This window comes from Armigeres subalbatus, chromosome 2, assembly GCF_024139115.2.
Source record: "Armigeres subalbatus isolate Guangzhou_Male chromosome 2, GZ_Asu_2, whole genome shotgun sequence".
NCBI lineage: Eukaryota > Metazoa > Arthropoda > Insecta > Diptera > Culicidae > Armigeres > Armigeres subalbatus.
The window spans coordinates 351,093,837-351,115,265 of record NC_085140.1 but is presented as its reverse complement, the minus strand read 5'-3'; the positions used below and the strand labels follow the sequence as shown (position 1 = coordinate 351,115,265).

Genomic DNA, 21,429 nt, shown 5'->3' with positions numbered 1-21,429 from the left:
GACTCAGAATAATGGTACTTTATTTATGAAAATGCGAAACGTTTTTTGATAACGCCTGTGCAGATCATGACTTTCATCTCGGTTGTTTAGATCATCATTTCAGGAATTGTGTTCATAATATCATGAAGCAACCCCTTTTATGTTCTCATGACTTTTTAGTCATGAATATGGCAACTAGACCTGTGCGCCGCCGCGCCACGCCGCCGCCGCCGACACTTATTGTCGTACGCCGACGCCGGTCAAGGGGGCGGCGGCGCGCCATACGCCGGTTGGCTCGACGCCGCCGAATTTCGTATTTCACGCCGATGATTGGCCAACACAAAAATCACAGTATGCAGATCGTTTGCATCTGCCCGACCAAGGCATTAATTAAATAGCTGTTATACCTTTAGCAGATTGGTTTGCTTCTATCTCTGTCACATTTATCTTATTGGCTACAGAGAGCAAAAAAGGTAACTCGGCTTCTGAAGCTGGAACACGATGGGACACGTGACCTACCAAATTTAACATTTCCTTCACTCTCCTTGTACTTAAATAGCCAGAATTTCTCTAAAAATAACGGTTTCGATTTATTTTGATAAACAATTTCCAAAGAAATTTATTGGTTTTCCTGAAATAAATTTCTGAAGGAAGTCCTGGAGGAAGTTCTCAAGGAGTACCTGAAGAAAATTCTTAAAGTCTTGAGGAATTTCGGAATTTATCTCCGTCTGAAAGATTTTCTGAAGGAATCCCTGGAGAAAATTCCGAAGGAATTCTTGGAGGAATGTCCAAAGAAATTCTTTAAGAAATTTAAGCATGTCGGTAATTCCTTTAGAAGTTCCATTGAAAATTGCTCATTGTCAGAATTAATTTTAGGAGAGTTTTTTAAGAATCTCCAGAAAAAATGGTTTCATTTGTGGAGGTTTTTTGAAGGAATTCCTGGAGAAATTCCCGATCGAATTCCTGACGGAATTTTTGAAGGTATACTAGAATGAGTTTCTTGATGACTTACCGAATAAATTTCCTAAAGAATTATTAAAGGTATTCACGAAAAAAAATATGTAGAAATTTTCGAAGGAGTTCTTGCTGTAAGTTCCCAAGGAATTCTTGAGAATATTCGAATATCCGCAATCTCAGGCGTGGTAGCGGGTCACTTTTTAGTGACTTGGTCACTTTTTTTGGCAAGTCACTAAAAAGTCTCTTTTTTTCGAGCTCAAATCATTATTAAGTCACTATTTTCAACTATTTTGGAACTTTTGGCTAATTTTAATTTTGGCCAATTCCTAGAGTTCACGACGGAAATTGAATGACGCTAAGTGCGTTTTGGTCCGATAGTTGCTCTTAACTTCTTCGTGACTTAATATTCGCTTTGAAACTTGGCCAACTTGGTGTTCTTATGGGATTTTCGACAATAATTTAGAAAGAGTTTCATGTCATAGTTTATAAACTATAAGTGATGCAAACAGAATGCGCACAGGGATTTTTGTAACAAATAAATATAACAACTTTGTAACATAAAATGAATCGAAATATTAAAATCTGCATCTGTGTTTAATAAGGTAATGGGATTTGAGGCGGTTTATTGATAACGTATCAATACTTGTGAAGTTTTAAAAATATATTTAGATGATATACATCTGAAACTGAAAATGCATAAAATATTAAAATGCACGCAAATATCAAAAATTCAATCCAAATGAATATTTAAAAATTTTAATGATTTTGAATTTGACACACACCGTATGATATTCCGAACAAACTGCTTGTTCAGACATGTCATTAACAAAAAAATAGATTTTGAAATGATTCTTTGATCTTTAAACAGTGAGCATACATGTTTGTGAAAAGTTACAATGAAGATTGTGCTGTATTTGTTTGTTTTGCGATGAGATGAATATATGTTTAGTGAAATGGAAAACGGTCTATTTGGTCCCTTTTTTCGTCAGCATTGGTCACTAAAGTCACTATTTTGAACGACATTGGTCGATACCAGCCCTGCAATCTCGATATTTTGGGAGTTTTTCTAGGCATGTAATTTTGATTTTAGAGCCAAAACTGAATTTGTTTTACTACTGTCCGGGTTTTTGAAGAAATTCCAGGAGAAATATAAGAATTTCTATGTAAATTCCAATAGCTGTTTGGAAAATCCATTTAAAATTCCTTCGTGAATTACTTTCAGAATTACTTCGAATATTCCTTCAGAAACTCATTTTAAAACTCTGTTTGAAAATCTTTTCAGATTCTTTTTCGGTTATTCCTTCAACAATTGAGTCGGAAATTTCTTCAGGAATTTCTTCGAAAATCTTTTCAGAAAAGCCACCAACAACTAATTTGGACATTTATCTAGGGATTCCTTCAGAAACCCCTCCGGAAAGGCATTTGTAATATTTTCAGAAATTCTTTTGGAACTTCCTCCAGGAAGTATTCAGAAAATTACTTCAGTAAAATTACTACAGGAATAGTTCCAGAAAGAATTCGAATTTGGAGAAATTTCTAAAGGTATTTGAGAGTTAAACTTATTTTCAAATAAAAAATACCCTTAAAACGTTTTAAAAAAAAGAAGGAATTTACAAACAAAATTTCCAAAGAATTCCCAATAGAAATTCTGAAGAGATTCCCGAAATAATTCTTAAAGTAATTTAAACGGAAATTTTCGAAGTTCTACAGGAATTTCTGGAAGAGTTGCTGAAGAAATATCCGAAGGGATTTCTATAAGAAATTTGAAAAGAAGTCCTGAAGAAATTTTTACAAATAAATTCCAGAGGGAAATTTCGAAAGAATACCAAAAATAACTTCCTAGAGTTTCCGAAATGTTTTGATGAATTACTGGAAGATTTTCTATTAGAAATTTCTGAAGGATTTCTCCCAAATGGATTTTCGAATGTATTCCTAAAACAGTGTCCGTAGGTATTCTCATAGAACTTCTTGAAGGATTTTCCATGGGTATCTAATTCTTAAAGGAATTTTCAAAGGAATCCCTAAAAATAGTTTCGAATGAATTACTGAAGAAATTCCCAAAAGACTCCGTAAAGGAATTTCCGAAGAAATCCCTCAAGTAGAAGGAAATTCCTGATGGAACTTTTGAAGAAATTTCGGAAAGAAATTTCGGAGAAATATCCTAATAAATTTTCAAGGGAATTCTTGGTGGAAGTTCTGAAGGAATTCATTAGGGAAATTTTAAATTAATTCTTAGAATTCCTTTGTCGAATTTTCTGAGGAATATCTTGAGGAATTTCCACACGAATTTCTGGATTTATATCCGAAGTACTTTCCAATGAACTCATGTGCTGTGATACGAAAATGTCCTATAGTGATGGATGTAATGTAAACTTTTGCTGGGCAGATACAAGCTATAGCTATTGGGCTGTTCCCCCCATCAGTCTGACTGAGGCTAGCAATTGTCCAAAAAACTCTAAAATTCATAAAAAAGCATGTAATGCCTTGCTGCGTGATTTTTTTTCTCAGCTCAAAATTCTTCACGCCGATTCACGCCACCGCCGCCGCCGCCGCCGCCGAACATTGCTTACGGCGTGACGCCGCCGACGCCGCCGCCGCCGGAGTAAAAATGGCCTTACGCCGCCGCCGTTCACAAATACTTCGGCGCACAGGTCTAATGGCAACGGACTTTTTCCCGTGTACCGTGGGAAAAAAATCCCATTGTTTCCCGTGTACTAGCGGTAAGATGCGCGGCTATATAAAGCAAGACATGCTGAGGGTAGCTAAGTTCGACTCCCGGTGCCGGTCTAGACGATAATACTTTTATGCCCAGGCGACTTCTCTGGGCATAAAAGTATCATCGTCTTAACCTCATGATAGGGTAACCGCACCCTTAGTGGAGGTAGCACCAATAGTGGAGGTAGTGGGTTTTAAATTTGATTTATCATAATTATCCACTTGACGATGGTTTCAATTGATGAGGAGTGCTTCAAATATCCTATTAAATGCAACTTATCTTAAGATTTCACTTGAAAAACTATTGAAAACAATGATTTTCCTTAACAAAATTGACTCCCTTGCACCTATAGTGGTGCAACTATACCAATAGTGGCGAGTCTCATAAGAAACCAATGGATAGCATCACTATGGAACCAAAATTAATTTTACCGCCACTGAAGGAACAGTGCACCCATAGTGGTGTTGTTGTTGTTGATGCCAAATGGCATCAATCTCATTTTTGTTAGCCAATTCATTAGCTTATCTATTAGCTAAGATATAAAAGCTGTAAATTTTTGAGATGGACTGAAAGGTAGATTTCATTTAAAAAAAATATCACGGTACTTTTTAATAAAAATTGGACTTGAGAGTAAGCGCGTCACTTGCAACGCTTTGCAAAACCAGAACAAGGGAATCCCTTCTAGTGATCAATTGTCTTATAAAATAGATTTTGTATATTTTGTATATTTCTAAATCAAAATCATGATTTTCCACCTAGCGAAGTTGATGCCCTTCTCGGTAAAGGTAAAAAGCGTGTAAGGAGTGTCTTAAATATGTATAACTGATCCTTTGTCCAATTTTTCTTCTTCGTGAATACGCAAAGCAAGACTCCCCGAAGAAGAATAAGAAGATCATAACATATTAATTCCCGGAGCAAACGTTTGAAGGAATTCCCTGAAAATTTTCTCTAAAGAGTTTTGTTGGAACTCCTAGAGGCTTGACTGGAATCAACCTTCCTGTAAAATCTGGCAAAAAATTGCGCAATATATAATTTTTAAAGAACTATCGGCTAGATTAACGACTAAATCCCCCAAAATTTACTGGATATATTTTCCGTGGAATTTTTAGTAGTTTTTGCGAAGAAATTTGCAGAATTTTAAGAATCAATTGGAGAAGCAATTCCTCGAAAAATCGCTGGAGGTTCTTTCGACTTCCAAAAAGCGATTTCAGCAAAAGTTCTCGAGGACCCAGGAGTTATTAAAAGTATTTCCTAAGTAATTCGAAGAGTTGATGCTGAAGTAGTGCTAGATGGGGATGTGTTTGAAGTTGTAGAAGAATTTGCTTACTTTGGAACGCTTGTATTGAAAAAAAAAACGTATTGCTGCTGCGAATAGGGCCATCTACGATTACGGTTAGAAACTATAATAGGGAAGGTGGGTAGACTTGATCACCCCCTATTTTATCGAGGACTAAAGTAGTTTTGTTATAGCGTATTTTTTAGTATAGATCTTCTAGATAAATTACTTTTATGTGGTAAGTTATTTTGTAGATTGACAACCTTATTTGTTCTGCAGGGCGGTTTGTATATTTTGACCTTCCTTAAGATTTTTTTATTCGCCACGCAAAATTTGAACAACTTTTCATAACAATGACCAAATGCTTTTGTTTTTTCACAGCACAAAGCCATAAATATGCTCAATGATCTGTATTGATGAAAATGTCAACATTCGATCAAAGTTTTAGGATATTTGGATTTGAAGTTATTGACTCAATATGGGGACACTTGATCCTCCATTAGTTACTCATACAAAAATTTAACGAAAAATTTAAAAAAAATATAAATCCATTCTCAGGCTTCTGAATTTTTGGTGATTTGACAGATTTGACGAAGGGTTGTCAGAAAAAATATTTATTGCGTAGATATCATAAAAAAGGATCAAGTCTCCCCAAATTTTAAAATTTCATGTGCTGTCAAATTCAATAACAAAAATCGTCCCTGTATACGCACAGCAATTCGAAAATTCCGCGCATTTTGTAGTAAAAATATTTAAAAATCAGAGGGCTCCTTTCTAATTTTATCAAAGCAAGCTCTTGGAGAGAGATCAATTTCCTCAGAATATTTTAAAAGTCGACAGCACTCCAAAAAATCGATTGTGTATCAATAACAACAATAATTTAAGGACTGTTATACATCAGTAAAGTTAAATAATATAATAAGAGATTCTGTGTGGAAATCGCGTATGTTTATTTGTTTTTGGCTGTGATACATCGGAAATCAGAAAAGAGGATCAAGTCTCCCCAGTCTCCCCTATAGTGTGTGGCGCAGATGCATGAATCACGAGCTGTATGGAGTGTACAAAGAAAAAAAGCTCATATTAACCGTTAAATTTCCATCCGAAGCCCATTGTGCACAGCCATGTGCGTCACCGTCGGGCGTCGATGTTTGGCACGGTATAGGTCTGTCCGTGGAGAGGTACTTAGTGGGTCAAATCTAACAGCTACCAGACCACTTGTTCCGGTGCTGTTTGCCCATGATTGCAATGATTACGCGACAGGGTAATTTCGATACACTTTCGTTCGCAACAGACAGAGGGAAAAAAAAGTATTTAGCAGCCTCGCTCGAAAAGGAAAGTTTTTCGGTTGTTCATAGATGGGAAAATTGTAGCACGCCATCTCCGTGGGATTGCTTTGAAATGAAATTTATGCGTTTTGTCTTGAAACGGTAGCGGGTTTTACCCATCCCATCAAATGGTAAAACCGCTTCGTGTATGATCGATCGTAAATAGAACTATCAATAAAATGTAAAATCCGTTTTTATCCTCGTGAAAATTGCACTCAGCATCACATATATCAGTATCACACGAACATGTAACAACATATGGATGCTATCACTCACCAAAATGGTATTTGCATCCTAAATCGTGTCCGTCGCTTAGCCGCAATGTGACCGGAATGCCGCTTTCATATATTATTCATGATTTGCGTTGAGCGTGGAAAACGGTTGCAAAAAGTCGAACATGGCGGAGAGAACACACAGGATGGTCACATATTGCATTTGAGGGTAGAGTTTGCTACTAGGAGTTGATGGCACTTGAACCGTATTTTAGGATGAAAATAATGTTCCCTTTTATATCAAACTGTTGTTTGAGGTAAGAGGAGAAAAGCTTTTCGGATTTCGGAAAGAAGCATTTGAAATCAAGTTTGCGAAAGAGTTTAATCGAGGAGCCACAAAGTGAATTTTAATACAAGTTTGCTTCTCTGAATAATTCCAAAAACAATCGTGAATGTCAGAATTTCATCTCACCCTACATATTAAGCTAATGTTTGCATGATATAAACCATTTAATTATGATATATTCGGAAATGTTTTCCCTACTTACCATCGGTCTAATTGCGCTGGGACATCTGTAGAAGTCACTTCCCGCCGTCAGACTCTGCAGATATTTGTTCTTGTTGGTACCGTAGATGGATTCCATCGCGATTCCGGTTTTCTCCGCTGCTCAAGAGATGCAAAATTTTTGTTACCGCTGGAAACTCACTCTTTTGACTCCCTCTCGACGAAGTCAAAAGTTTAGCAAAACAGTTGCTTCCTGTGTGCAATATTTTATGACGTTTTTATTCAGCTACGTACTACAAGCACTTTTTTCGGGTCAGCACTAAATACACACACTACAGGGACCTATCTTAAAACGGACGTCCCATTTTGTCGCGAGGAGCAACAACATTAGTCCCGTATGAAGTAGCCACATGTTTCATCACTTTCGAAACACACGTTTAAACACTATGAAAACGACTGATGCTTTACAAAATTGCATCCTAAATCATGAAACAGCAATATCCAGGGTCATTCAATGGCCGTTTTAGCGGAAGGCCGCATGTTCGATGCTTTGGGTTTTGAATGCTGGTGCTTCCGATTGCTTGGGATAAAAAATTAACACTTTTGATTTTTCTGCCTCGGTTAGGCGTTTCGGTGAAGGCTAGTCCAACTCTGTAATTAGCTCCAAATTGCCCGGCTAGTGTGAACAAGCAGTTTTAGTGATAGGCAGTCCGATGAGTACAGATGCTACTTGTTGAATACCGACGGTGGTTTCGCTTTCGAATGATGACCTCGTTTTAGCAAGAAAAAGATATTGGCCTCATCGTGGGTGGTTCCTGGAAATGGAAATGATAGCTTATTAGAGACAAAAACGAAAGCGATTGAACGGTTTTACGAATGCAATGGATTATTAACCATAGAGAAGAATCAAGGGACCACAATACAGCAAAGGAGTGAGACGTCTTACTTTTCACACCTTGTTTCTCATTGTTCAAATGATCTATTCGGCCAAATGTCCTGCTCAGCCAAATGTACTATTCGGCCAAATGTCCGGCCTAATGGTTTGTTCGACCTAGTGACATTCGGCCGAATGGCTCTCAGTCGAATGGGTTGCGGCAAAAGATATTTTAGTTACTAGATAAAGATTGTCGCTTCGGTTCCCTTTGTTCTGCTGTCCGGAACATGTTGGGTACCAAGCTGTCAAATCGTACGGATTTTCCTTCTTTGACATTTAGCTCCCCTGTCCTCGCCAGCAAAAGATGTTCCGGACAGCGACAATCTTTATTAGTAACTAAGATATCTTTTGTTGCGGCCTAACGACCCCTCCCCGATTTTTTCAATACATTTTATGTTGCACTAGAAAGGCATAATCGCTGTTATGTGAATCATTATGCTGCCTTAATCTGACGAAGTGACGTATACGCCATTTTTCAAAAATGGTGTTAAAAATGGTTTAACAGAAAAATAGAGAACATGTATGTTGCAGTTTGGCGCATACGTCCCTTTTTTTGTTTTTTTCAATTTAACATTTTGATTTCTGATTGAAAAATTTACATTTATAATTGCAGCTTTTGCTTTTAAAAGTGCTAATAAATTGTTGCGTCGTGGGTTTTTTTATTGTTTTTAAAGATTTTGCGTTATTGACGGAATTTTTATATTTATTGCTTGTGCAGTAGGGTTGCTCAAATTAGTATGGAAAAGACTTTTTCCATTTTTTGATGGGCCGCCCTCTTATACGGTTCTATTTGATGCCCTGATGCTCTGGACAAAATTTCAGCCAAATCGGTCATTATTTGGGTGGTGCTAAACTCGTTGGAAGTTAATATGCAAAAATGTATGCAGAAAAATCCAAAAACAGTGAATTGCAGTTGAACGGCAGAACTTATGATGAAGAACTAAGATACTCATTCAGATCTTGGAGAATTTAATACAGAATGTTATGCAGAAAACCGCGAGAAGATTAGAGTTTGCCCGGCTAAGTTATTAGCATTTCTCTGAAGCGGGGTTTGAGCAAATTTCGTTTCTTTCACCTTTGAAAAGAAATAAATTCACCCGTACTTCACTCCAGTAAAATGCTAATATCTTTGCCTAATAAACTCTAATCTTCTCGCGGTTTTCAGCATAACATTCTGTATTTAATTCTAAAAGAACTGGAAGAGTATCATGGTTCTTGATCGTGAATTGTGCCGTCCAACTGCAAAATACTGTTTTGGGATGTTTCTGCATACATTTTTCCATATAAACTTCCAATGTGTTTAGCACCGCCCAAACGTTGACCGATTTGGCTGAAATTTTGTCCAGAGCATCAGGGCACCAAGTAGAACCGAATAAGAGGGCGGCCCATCAAAAAAATTGAAAAAGTGTTTTTTGAGCCACCCTATTGTGCAGGCTAACCTCCATGGGTCTATATTGAAGGGACCATCGACTCATGGAAAAATCGAAATGTGGAATATGAAATCCTTGGAGAACTAGTGTTTGAATGGACCATCATAGTAACCCAACCAAAACAATATTTTTTAATATGGAATAATTTGCTTCCATGAGTCGATATCGAGTCATAGAACATCGACTCATGATTTCTTTATTGGCAGTTTTTTCATGGAAAATTACTAACTCTTAATTGAATAGACATCGTTCGCCATAACTAAATCTTAATGGACATTTTATTTTGCTGCCATATTTGACAAACTCGGTGTCGAATCGATAGATTTTTTTTCAAATCTGTCTGGCGTTCCTCAAAGAAGCAGCTAAGGGCTACTCTTGTTCTCAATTGTTACCTGGCTACAGTTATTATTACACAATTACAGTCGACTCTCTACATCTCGATGTTCTTTATCTCGATATTTCTCTCTATTTTATTTGTCCCTTCAATCTACATACATTTGGGCATTCTACATCTTTATAACCTTCCTATCTTCATATCTCTCTATCTCGATGTGTTCTGATCATATTTTGCTTTGGATTTACTATCCTTATGTCGATATGTTCAAATTCTTAGGCTACTAGACCATCTCTTGATAATAACAAACACATCAACAACAAAAAAAGACTTTTGTTTTGTTGTCGGTTTTCATAGCAACGAGCTTTTTTGGATCTAGTACCCATTCCAGTTTTTCCTTCCAGTCCTCGATCTCTCCCTATCTCGATGGTCCCTTCAATATCGAGATGTGGATAGGCGACTGTATTACACACGTTGCTTACACGCGTTTTTTTAAATAACATGCATATAATTGAGTTATTATTTTGTTATGCCTTTCTGATCGGGATATAATACCAATAATGGATGTCATGCAACGGAAATTCGTCAAAAAGTTTTTTTTTTTGTCTTTGTTAAGGAGACTTTCAGCCCGAGGCTGGCTCGCCTCCTCGTCAAAAAGTCTCAAGTCTTTACGGCCATTTTTGTCTTCATGTCTGCAAGGTTTAGCACCTAGTACATATTTTGTCATTATAATTTCAACCGTGCTGGAACTTCATCTCAACGCAAATTTAAACATATGAAGTTGAGTTCCAATTATGAAGATAAATCGTTCTATACTCAATGTTTTTTCTCGATCAATACCACCGCTGAGAGTATTTACACGGATCATGGAAGACACTAAATATTTATACCTTAATTTTCTTATCACTATGCCTTGTCAAACAGATTTTAATATAGAATCACAAAAAAATCACAAAATTGGAGGAAAAATTTTGTATGGCCAAAATCAAATGTTGCCTACATGAAAAGGGGTCTGTAATTTGAAATACCGAAGAAGGAAAACTAAGTCAACTGCATAAAAGATAAGTTTCGGACTGAAAATCCAAAAAAAATGCACATGTGAATACGTATTTAATACACTAAAATAGTAGCAGTATTTAGTACACCTTGTAAATTTATAGAACCATTACAAACTCAAAGGGCAGGAAGGTGCATTCTACTAAAGAAAGCTTGAACACGAAGGAAGACGATTATTTGATTGACACATGCTAATAGGGAACATAGGAGAAAATTGAAATGTTCATACGATTTTTTGTTTGTTGTTTGCAACATTACTTTGAATGTTTGACACATTTACTTCCTTGGCACACGATTACATCAAGTAAATTCTGAAAGCCACATCCATCAAAATCGTATTGACACCGGAAACTCAAATCCATTTCCACCTATCATCTTCGCGTTACTTCAAGTATCGAATATATTTATGTGTATATCAAAAAATCCATCCAGCAGCTTCCTTTGTAACCATACTCAAGCCCATCTTCACCGTTTGTCGGTGCTTCTGTGATAAAAGGGAAATTGTGTTTCCGTCAGATGGTTTTGGTTTACTGGTAAAGGAGCATTGGCTTGGAATGCATCTTTCAAAGGAAAAAGGAACACAGCGTTTTTTCGGTTAAATCTCAATGCGTAACTCAAAGTGGTTGAAGTTGAATATTCAACTTATCATAAGACAAGTTAGTACATACTATCCTCTTAAATACCAACACTGGGTTGTAACTTTACTATCCTAAGCAGACAATTACAGAAATTCATATTCGTATTCACACATTCTAGAAAAATAACAAAAAGTCTTGAACAAATTTGAATTTATTTGGCGGAATGGCGGATCATTTGCTGTTTACAAAATTTCATTGAAGATCAATCAATTTCATTCAATCCATCATTCTTACTAATTTAGGTCAAGTTTCCCGAAGGACTTATATTTTTCACGCTTCTAACTAGTTCTAAAATTTTAAAAAAATGCAATACATTTTTCACCTGATGTTCTCTAAATCTTGGTCCAATAAACTTGCGATAATTCACAATAAATTCAAAAATTTTGTAGAACAACGACTTATGATTCAAACAGTTTTTTAAAGCACTCTAAAGCTAGAAAATCAATAAAATATGGTCAAAACCTTATCCAAATGAATCGCAATATTCGCAAGACTTGTAGAGCTCACCCGAAGCTTTTGTTCAGAGGTTGTTGTGATGATTTTCGACGTTAATATTTCGCGTTAGATTTTTTAAAAGTAAAACCTCTTGAAAGAAGGCTTCCGAGCCTCTTGAAAGGAGGCTTCCGAGCCTCTTGAAAGGAGGCTTCCGAGCCTCTTGAAAGGAGGCTTCCGAGCCTCTTGAAAGGAGGCTTCCGAGCCTCTTGAAGGGAGGCTTCTGAGCCTCTTGAAAGGAGGCTTCTGAGTCTCTTGAAGGGAGGCCTGAGCCCTCTTGAAAGGAGGCTTCCGAGCCTCTTGAAAGGAGGCTTCTGAGCCTCTTGAAAGGAGGCTTCTGAGCTCTTGAAAGGAGGCCTGAGCCTCTTGAAAGGAGGCTTCTGAGCCTCTTGAAAGGAGGCCTGAGGCCTCTTGAAAGGAGGCTTCTGAGGCCTCTTGAAGGAGGCTTGAGGCCTCTTGAAAGGAGGCTTTGAGCCTCTTGAAAGGAGGCTTCTGAGCCTCTTGAAAGGAGGCCTGAGCCTCTTGAAAGGAGGCTGAGCCTCTTGAAAGGAGGCTGAGCCTCTTGAAGGAGGCTTCCTGAGCCTCTTGAAAGGAGGCTTCTGAGCCTCTTGAAAGGAGGCTTCCTGAGCCTCTTGAAAGGAGGCTTCTGAGCCTCTTGAAAGGAGGCTTCCTGAGCTCTCTTGAAAGGAGGCCTGAGCTCTTGAAAGGAGGCTTCCTGAGCTCTTGAAAGGAGGCTTGAGCCTCTTGAAAGGAGGCTTCTGAGCCTCTTGAAAGGAGGCTTCTGAGCCTCTTGAAAGGAGGCTCTGAGCCTCTTGAAAGGAGGCCTGAGCCTCTTGAAAGGAGGCTTCTGAGCCTCTTGAAAGGAGGCTTCTGAGCCTCTTGAAAGGAGGCTTCTGAGCCTCTTGAAAGGAGGCTTGAGCCTCTTGAAAGGAGGCTTCCTGAGCCTCTTGAAAGGAGGGCTTCTGAGCCTCTTGAAAGGAGGCTTCTGAGCCTCTTGAAAGGAGGCTTCTGAGCCTCTTGAAAGGAGGCCTGAGCCTCTTGAAAGGAGGCTTCTGAGCCTCTTGAAAGGAGGCCTGAGCCTCTTGAAGGAGGCTTCTGAGCCTCTTGAAAGGAGGCTCTGAGCCTCTTGAAAGGAGGCTTCTGAGCCTCTTGAAGGAGGCTTCTGAGCCTCTTGAAAGGAGGCTTCTGAGCCTCTTGAAAGGAGGCTTCTGAGCCTCTTGAAAGGAGGCTTCTGAGGCCTCTTGAAAGGAGGCTTCTGAGCCTCTTGAAAGGAGGCTTGAGCCTCTTGAAAGGAGGCCTGAGCCTCTTGAAAGGAGGCTTCTGAGCCTCTTGAAAGGAGGCTGGAGCCTCTTGAAAGGAGGCTCTGAGCCTCTTGAAAGGGAGGCTTCTGAGCCTCTTGAAAGGGAGGCCTGAGCCTCTTGAAAGGAGGCCTGAGGCCTCTTGAAAGGAGGCTTCTGAGCCTCTTGAAAGGAGGCTTCCTGAGCCTCTTGAAAGGAGGCTTCTGAGCCTCTTGAAAGGAGGCTTCTGAGCCTCTTGAAAGGAGGCTTCCTGAGGCCTCTTGAAAGGAGGCTTCTGAGCCTCTTGAAAGGAGGCCTGAGCCTCTTGAAGGAGGCTCTGAGCCTCTTGAAAGGAGGCTTCTGAGCCTCTTGAAAGGAGGCTTCTGAGCCTCTTGAAGGAGGCTCTGAGCCTCTTGAAAGGAGGCCTGAGCCTCTTGAAAGGAGGCTTCTGAGCCTCTTGAAAGGAGGCCTGAGCCTCTTGAAAGGAGGCTTGAGGCCTCTTGAAAGGAGGCTTCTGAGCCTCTTGAAAGGAGGCTTCTGAGGCCTCTTGAAAGGAGGCTCTGAGCCTCTTGAAAGGAGGCTTGAGCCTCTTGAAAGGAGGCTTCTGAGCCTCTTGAAAGGAGGCCTGAGCCTCTTGAAGGAGGCTTCTGAGCCTCTTGAAAGGAGGCCTGAGCCTCTTGAAAGGAGGCTTCTGAGCCTCTTGAAAGGAGGCTTCTGAGCCTCTTGAAAGGAGGCTTCTGAGCCTCTTGAAAGGAGGCCTGAGCCTCTTGAAAGGAGGCTTCTGAGCCTCTTGAAAGGAGGCTTGAGCCTCTTGAAAGGAGGCTTGAGCCTCTTGAAAGGGAGGCTCTGAGCCTCTTGAAAGGAGGCTCTGAGCCTCTTGAAAGGAGGCTGAGCCTCTTGAAAGGAGGCCTGAGCCTCTTGAAGGAGGCTTGAGCCTCTTGAAAGGAGGCTTCTGAGCCTCTTGAAAGGAGGCTTGAGGCCTCTTGAAAGGAGGCTCTGAGCCTCTTGAAAGGAGGCTCTGAGGCCTCTTGAAAGGAGGCTTCTGAGCCTCTTGAAAGGAGGCTTGGGCCTCTTGAAAGGAGGCTCTGAGCCTCTTGAAAGGAGGCTTCTGAGCCTCTTGAAAGGAGGCTTCTGAGCCTCTTGAAAGGAGGCCTGAGCCTCTTGAAAGGAGGCCTGAGCCTCTTGAAAGGAGGCTTGAGCCTCTTGAAAGGAGGCTTCTGAGGCCTCTTGAAAGGAGGCCTGAGCCTCTTGAAAGGAGGCTTCTGAGCCTCTTGAAAGGAGGCTTCCGAGCCTCTTGAAAGGAGGCCTGAGCCTCTTGAAAGGAGGCCTGAGCCTCTTGAAAGGAGGCTTCCTGAGCCTCTTGAAGGAGGCCTGAGCCTCTTGAAAGGAGGCCTGAGCCTCTTGAAAGGAGGCTTCTGAGCCTCTTGAAGGAGGCTTGGCCTCTTGAAAGGAGGCTTTTGAGCCTCTTGAAAGGATGCTTTTGAGTCTCTTGAAAGGAGGTTTCCGAGCCTCTTGAAAGGAGGTTTCCGAGCCTCTTGAAAGCAGCCTTCCGAGCCTCTTAAAAGGAGGCTTTTGAGCCTCTTGAAAAGAGTCTTCTGAGCCTCTTGAAAGGAGGCCTGAGCCTCTTGAAAGGAGGCTTCTGAGCCTCTTGAAAGGAGGCTTGAGCCTCTTGAAAGGAGGCTTCCGAGCCTCTTGAAAGGAGTACCAATTTGATACAATACACAGTAGATTGCTCAATTGAGCATTGTCTAGCCATCCACGTTTTGTACAATCATATATGCTATACCATGCTAAATCCAACCAGAACATTTGGTTCACGATATATTCTGGAGGTGTTAGTAATGGAATTTCCATAGGAGTTTTTGAAAGAATTTCCGAGGAGGGAGAGGTCCGGAAAGAATTTCTGGTGAGTTCTCGAAGTAATTTATAAAGCATTTTTCCTTTTAAATAAATGCTTAAGGAATTTCTGGGCAATTATCCGTGAAAACTTCTAAAGGAATGGACATCACGGAGTAGCTATCGACTGAGTTACTGAATCACAGGGATTTTTTCTCGGCTTCGCAGTCTCTATGCAGTTAAACAACTACTTATTATCTATTTACCGACGTTTCGATGGAAAAATATATTAAGCTCGTTTAGTGGAATGTATTAAACCGTCTAAGACGAATTAAGTACTGTCCATTTAATTCCACCAGTTAATTTTCGTTATCTTTGCAGATACGTATTTCGACCACAACTGTGTGGTCGAAATACGTATCTGCAAAGATAACGAAAATTAACTGGTGGAATTAAATGGACAGTACTTAATTCGTCTTAGACGTTTCGATGTTATATTACTGAAGAAGATGTAATATAACATCGAAACTTTGGTAAATAGATAATAAGTAGTTGTTTAACTGCATAGAGACTGCGAAGCCGAGAAAAAATCCCTGAAATGGACATCTGTGAAAAAAATTCCGCAATTTTATTAAATTACCGGAGGACCTCATATAAAAAAATTTGGAAGAACTTAAGAAGGAATTTGTGCAGGAATTTCAGGAAGAATTTCTTGAGAAACCTTTGGCATAATTCTCGTTGAAACTTTCGGCGGAATTCCTGGTGGAACTTCCGCAGAAAATTCAAGACGAACTCCTGAACGCACTTCCACACCAATTCTTGGCGCAACTTTCGAAGAAATTCCCAAAGAAATTTCTAGCGGAATTCTCAAAGAAACTTTCTGCAGAATATCCCGGAAAAACTTTCGGTTAAGTTTCCGGAGGAAACTCCAGGGAATTTCCGACAGAACTACTGAATGAATTGTTGAAGATGAACTACTGGATGAATTCCCGGAGGACTTCTAACTAAACGCTCGGATGAACTTCTGTCGGAATTCCCGGAAAGAATTCGGAGGAGCTTCCGGTGGAATTCCAGAAAGGACTTTTTGCGGAATTTCAGAAAGGACTTTCGGCGGAATTCCCGGAGGAACTTCGAGAGGAGCTTTGGTTGGAAATTTCAAGAGGAACACCCAGAGGAGTTCTTGGAGCATCTTTTCGGAGTAATTTTTTGCGGAATTCTCGGAGAAAATTCTGGCAAAATTCCCGGAGAAGCTTTCTGCGGATTTCCCAGAGATACTTCCAAATAATCCAAAGAATGTTTAATGCTGGAATTAAGTTCACCCGATCCATCACCAAACACGTGACGCTGTCACACCATCGCCGCTGGCTGGCTGAAAATAATTTATCACGCCACCGCCAATGATATTTTAATCGGTGAACAGGTCTAGCGTAATCCCTTGTTACAGTGTGCTCATTATTCCGCTGTAAACTGCTGCATCAAACAGTTAACGACAAATTCTATCCCATAACCATAACCCATAACCATCCACTTGTAAGGCGAACGTGTAGACAACTACGCTACGGGACCCTCACTGATGGATCAGGTTCTGTGATGCATTTTCTTGGACGACATGGGACCAACGGTAGACATGGAGACCGGAAACAAGCGGCAGACGGATGGACGGCTGAACAATGATTAGCGTCTCACATCAGCAAGTTGCAAACATTGATAGACAAGAGACACGTATTCAATATCAAGATTTGCAGATCAAGTCGAGTCGAGTTAAGTGCAAGACCTAACTGTTGGAGTCGAAATACTTTTAAAAATACTTTAAAAATAAAATAAGAAATAGTAATTCTTATGACAAATAAACGCATTCCGGTAAAAATCTCTATCAAATTTTATATTTAGATTTTGAATAATGTTCTCTCACTTAGATATTCGCAGTTAGAGCATATTTGGGGCCATGATGCTCCTCGCTCGCCCACACGACACAATTAATATCTTAATAATCGAATCTATGTCAAACGGTAACAAAACAAAAGGTCCAAAGGACAAAACGTCGAAAGGGAGAAAAGGCCGAAGAGACAAAACATCGAAAGCGATAAAAGGTAGAGGGAGAAAAGATCGATCAAGAACAAGTTGATAACATGTTTGGTGTATTTCAAAGTAATTTGTGAAATGCATTTAACTTCAAGCAGAAGTACTCTCATCTCATCAATCAAAGTTGTAAAAAGAGCATTTTTCAAAGAAGAAGTTAGTACCTCTATGAATCAATATTATGAATATCTAGACAAAAGAGATGGTTGATTTAAGAAATGAATAAAATAGTATTGTGCGAGATTGATTCTCTCCGTTTCAGCTTCTGGTCTAATTCGACAACTTGTGTTCCTTTCGACCTTTATTCTCTTTCAATCTTTTGTCCCGTTCGACGTTTTGTCCTTTCGACCTTTTGTATTTCGACATTTTGTTCTTTCGACCTTTTGTCCCTAACCCCTGATAATCTGCACGTAAATACAAATATTTTGTCTTCCAAAAGCCCCACTCGGAACAGATGTGCATTAGACAAAACATGGTCCGGTTGAAGTCACGTTCTACATTGACTTATTCGAACCATTACCGCTTTCTTGGCACCTGTTGGAGAATTTTATTCAACCAACCCATTTCCCTATTTGTCTATTTTGGTTGCCTGGTTGATCAAAATTTCCAGACGAACTAATTTACTACGATGTTTTTAAATTCTTCTTAAGAGTTAACATTGCTAACTTTTTTTATTCCACCGGAACAGTTTGACCATATCAGCTAGCAACTATTGATAAAGCTTTGAAAATAGACACCAGTGGCCGTCGAATCCAGCTATTTTCTGCGAACAATATATTGCTCTCTGCTAACTACTATTTGTAATGGATACTAATATGATATTTACGTCTCTGCGTATTGACTGCCAAGACAGATGGGAAAAAGAAAAGTGAAAATCTTGTGAACAATCTTCCGCTAACTACGCGTTTCAAAGCATGAGGCCCGATACCCGTCCATTATTCTCAAACCACAGAAAGAAAGTGAATTGGAGGAGGATGATGGTGTTTTAAAAATGAGTAATTACCAAATTGCGCCACCGAAATAATCAACACTTCACTATTTGGCCACAAGCAAAAGCCTGCCTTGCTAAATCTGGATTAAAGATGGTACCTCGTGTATGGTCGGATCGGAAACGAAATCCAGTTAAGTTAATCATATACACGTACAGCCTTTAATTGGCCACATGGTACTGCTGCCGAGGCAGCTGCTGTTCAACATGGTAATATTACAAAGTGCAGGGAAATGGAAAGCGAAAACAACGGTGCTGAGCTGCTGGTTTGCAGCACGAGCCGGGCAAAAAGTGCTTATGCAAATTATGTGGTCTGGTTGCACTTTTTTATCTACTGAACTGATTCCTTGTTTGAAAAAGCAAATCGGTGGACTAGCACTTTCTTCGGGTAATTAATTACCGATATTGAAAATTTAATTCAGTGCAGTTATTGGACTGAGATTAGATGATGTTTTTTTCATGTGATTTATTGGATAGATCGTTTCATTGCACTACTGGAAGGCATTTGAAATAATGAATGTCTTAATCTTATGAAGATTACAGGTTCAACAGAAAAAAAGGAATTGACATGCTTCCTAATTATTATAATTTGTGTTATTTATGAGGCTTTGAACCAAGAGCTGATTCTTTCACCTCAACTATTATGATTCTAAAATAGAGAATGATCATTTCTATTATTTCATTGCGTGGTCAAGCCTTTCTATTGCACTCTACTAAGAGGAATCATATTTGGCTGAATATACTTTTGCAGCAATATCGTTTTTGCCACGACTTTTGGTGATATTGGGCTGGACTTTCAAATGTCTACAATAATAGGAGTCTTTCAACTGTACATGTTTCAAAACTGTAAAAGAAATTATGTACATTCTGCGTTGGTTATGTGTTTAACCTTAATTGATAGTTAAAATACAGAAATATAATTAATATTTCTCCGGTTAATACGTTTTAGATTCACGCTAGGTATAATAGGTAGTGAATAATGTTTTCTAAAACAATTTGTCTCTTGCGCTTTACTTTTCTAGAAGCTTTTTGTACGACAAAAGGCAGAATAGTTATATAAAAAATGAGATGAATCAACTGATGCATCGTGCAAATAATTTGTGCACATTATCTTATGGTACCCACATTCGAGTATCACCTTACTTAAACACACATAATTCAGCGTCTGAACTTGACCGCGCCAACAACCGTTAGTCAGCAAACCTCTTTTTCCCTCATTAGTCCTGCCTGCATTGATCGCGATCAGAGGTGATAAATCATGATCCAATTTACGCAAGCACGCCAGGTCGTGCTTGTGAAGCTCCCTCTTACGACCCTTCGCAAACTTCGAGAGGCTCTTTTATGTGCCAGATTTATGTACACTTTTCCCCTTAACAGGCCACATTTTTTATTATTCAAATTATAAAGCGAGAAAAAAAATCCAACGCACAAAAGAGCATAAATTGTTCCCGCGCAAGTGTGCGAGCTCAAAATTAGTTCACCTGAGTGGGAACTTTTTCCCCCTTCGGAACGACCACCAGCCAAACACTATGCATCGCTTTCGATCGCTCGTCATCAGAAACAGCAACAGGCAAAACCCGCAGGGCTGGTACGGATCGAAAAAGTTGAAGAGCTCGATCAAGTTGATCAGAACGATTGACGATAATCTCATTTCAGTGTAGACAAGTGTCAAAGAATCGGAAATGTTAAAAGTTTCTAACAATATTTCACGAACAGAGAACATTACGGCACAACAGTTACGATAGAAGGAGTGACAAAGAGTATCCATTAACTTGAAAAAAGTTTCTTGACCAGCCATGCTGCAGACAGAAGGAAAACCATTTTTTGTACGCTTATCGCCGATGAGGGGGGAAAAGTGGATCAAGATGGCTCTTGATAGGCACAACTAGCAACAACAGCTTGTACAAGCAGAAACAACAGCGAAATATGATTTAATTAAGCGCAAGTTGAGGAAATGAGCAATGGCACTGCGTTAAACGGAAAGGGGGACCCGACTGGACCGTGTCGTGGACGATGCGGCGGCCGACGTCCAAACATGGGGACAGCAGGTTCAGTTGGGACGAGCACGCGCTTGGGCAACTGGGCCAGCGTGCGATCAAGTTTACAAAAACGTTGGGAAATATGTCACGAGACTTACGGCGCGGCGACGACACTGCACTGTGGAACGATTTTCCTCCATAAACGATTGCCGTTGAATGCGACCCGACTGACGCGATGCGACGGTGGCGATGATGATGATTATGATGGTCCAGAAAGTGATGGCCTCAATCGTGGGAGAATTTCGGTGTGCTGATTTTAATTGCAGCTCGAAAAATATTGCTTAGAGTCGAATTGAGTTAGAAGATGGGTTTGAGAAGCAGTTGCATGGTTGAAGAAGGTGGGGATACCGCTTTGAGTTAGTGAAATGAATTTCTCGAAAGAAAGTGACAATGGCATTTGCAGAACCATTTGCGACGTTTGTTGGTTGATTAATGGAGGGGTGTAGTAAAACAAACGAGTATAGTTATAGTGAAATCTCATAACGGGAGTTATTTATTGCTTTGATTTGTATGCTGTACGAAAGTGAGAGGAGGATTTTGTGTTTGAACAATTACTTCAATTTGTGATTTTATGACATTGTATAGTATAGCTATACATCTAGTCAAAAATGTTAGCTAAATGTAGATCACTCCAAAATTACCATATTGAAATACGAACTTTCACATCAAGCACCAATAGAAAATTACTCAGTGTTTCGCCCAACTTTTCATGTAGTAGATCCGATTAATTACAAATCGGACCGAATATCCTTGAACTACAACCCGAGTAGACGAAAATAGCACAATAATATCAAATGTTGATGTGATAACAAAATTATATATGAACATGATTGATGTAAGATATATAAAATATATAAGATCAGGCGACAATATCAATAATTAGCACTAAAATATCATGGGGAGATTAAGTCTCCCCATTTTGAGGTTGGGTCAGGACAGCTTATGTCTCCACCTGTAGACCTGGCCCCTAACACATTTGCTTGCGGAGTGGCGTCGCCAGAAAATTGATCTGGGGGGGGGGTTCGAATAAAAAATTTCTTTTAAAAATTTAGTCTCTGGGGGGGGGGGTTATGTCCAAAACCAACCCCGTGGCTACGCCACTGGCTTGCGGTCATGGTAAAACACACCGAGGTAGCCCATCGGAGGACAGCACTAACAGCGGATTGAGCCTTACTCCGCGTCCGGGCTGGCGTGTTGCCGAGGATGACTAGTAAAATGTCATCGGCATTCACGTAAACGTACATGTTTGCGGTTAGAGAGCAGAAGCCTCTATCCATAGCGACGAGGAAGAGCGTTACTGCCAGAACTTGTTTCCTATGAAAAAACTCTCGAGCCTTGGTTCCCGATAATGACTTT

General features: G+C 39.8%; 1 protein-coding gene across 1 annotated transcript in view; it reads right to left on the bottom strand.

Moving 5' to 3' along the window:
* Nucleotides 1-21,429, bottom strand: part of LOC134212928 (mucin-2) — a 303,320-nt gene that overhangs the window by 220,328 nt on the left and 61,563 nt on the right. The window contains exon 2 of the mRNA XM_062691275.1: nucleotides 7,014-7,785. Coding sequence (XP_062547259.1) covers nucleotides 7,014-7,109 — 96 coding nt within the window. The 5' untranslated portion in view covers nucleotides 7,110-7,785. The remainder of the gene's footprint in view (nucleotides 1-7,013; nucleotides 7,786-21,429) is intronic.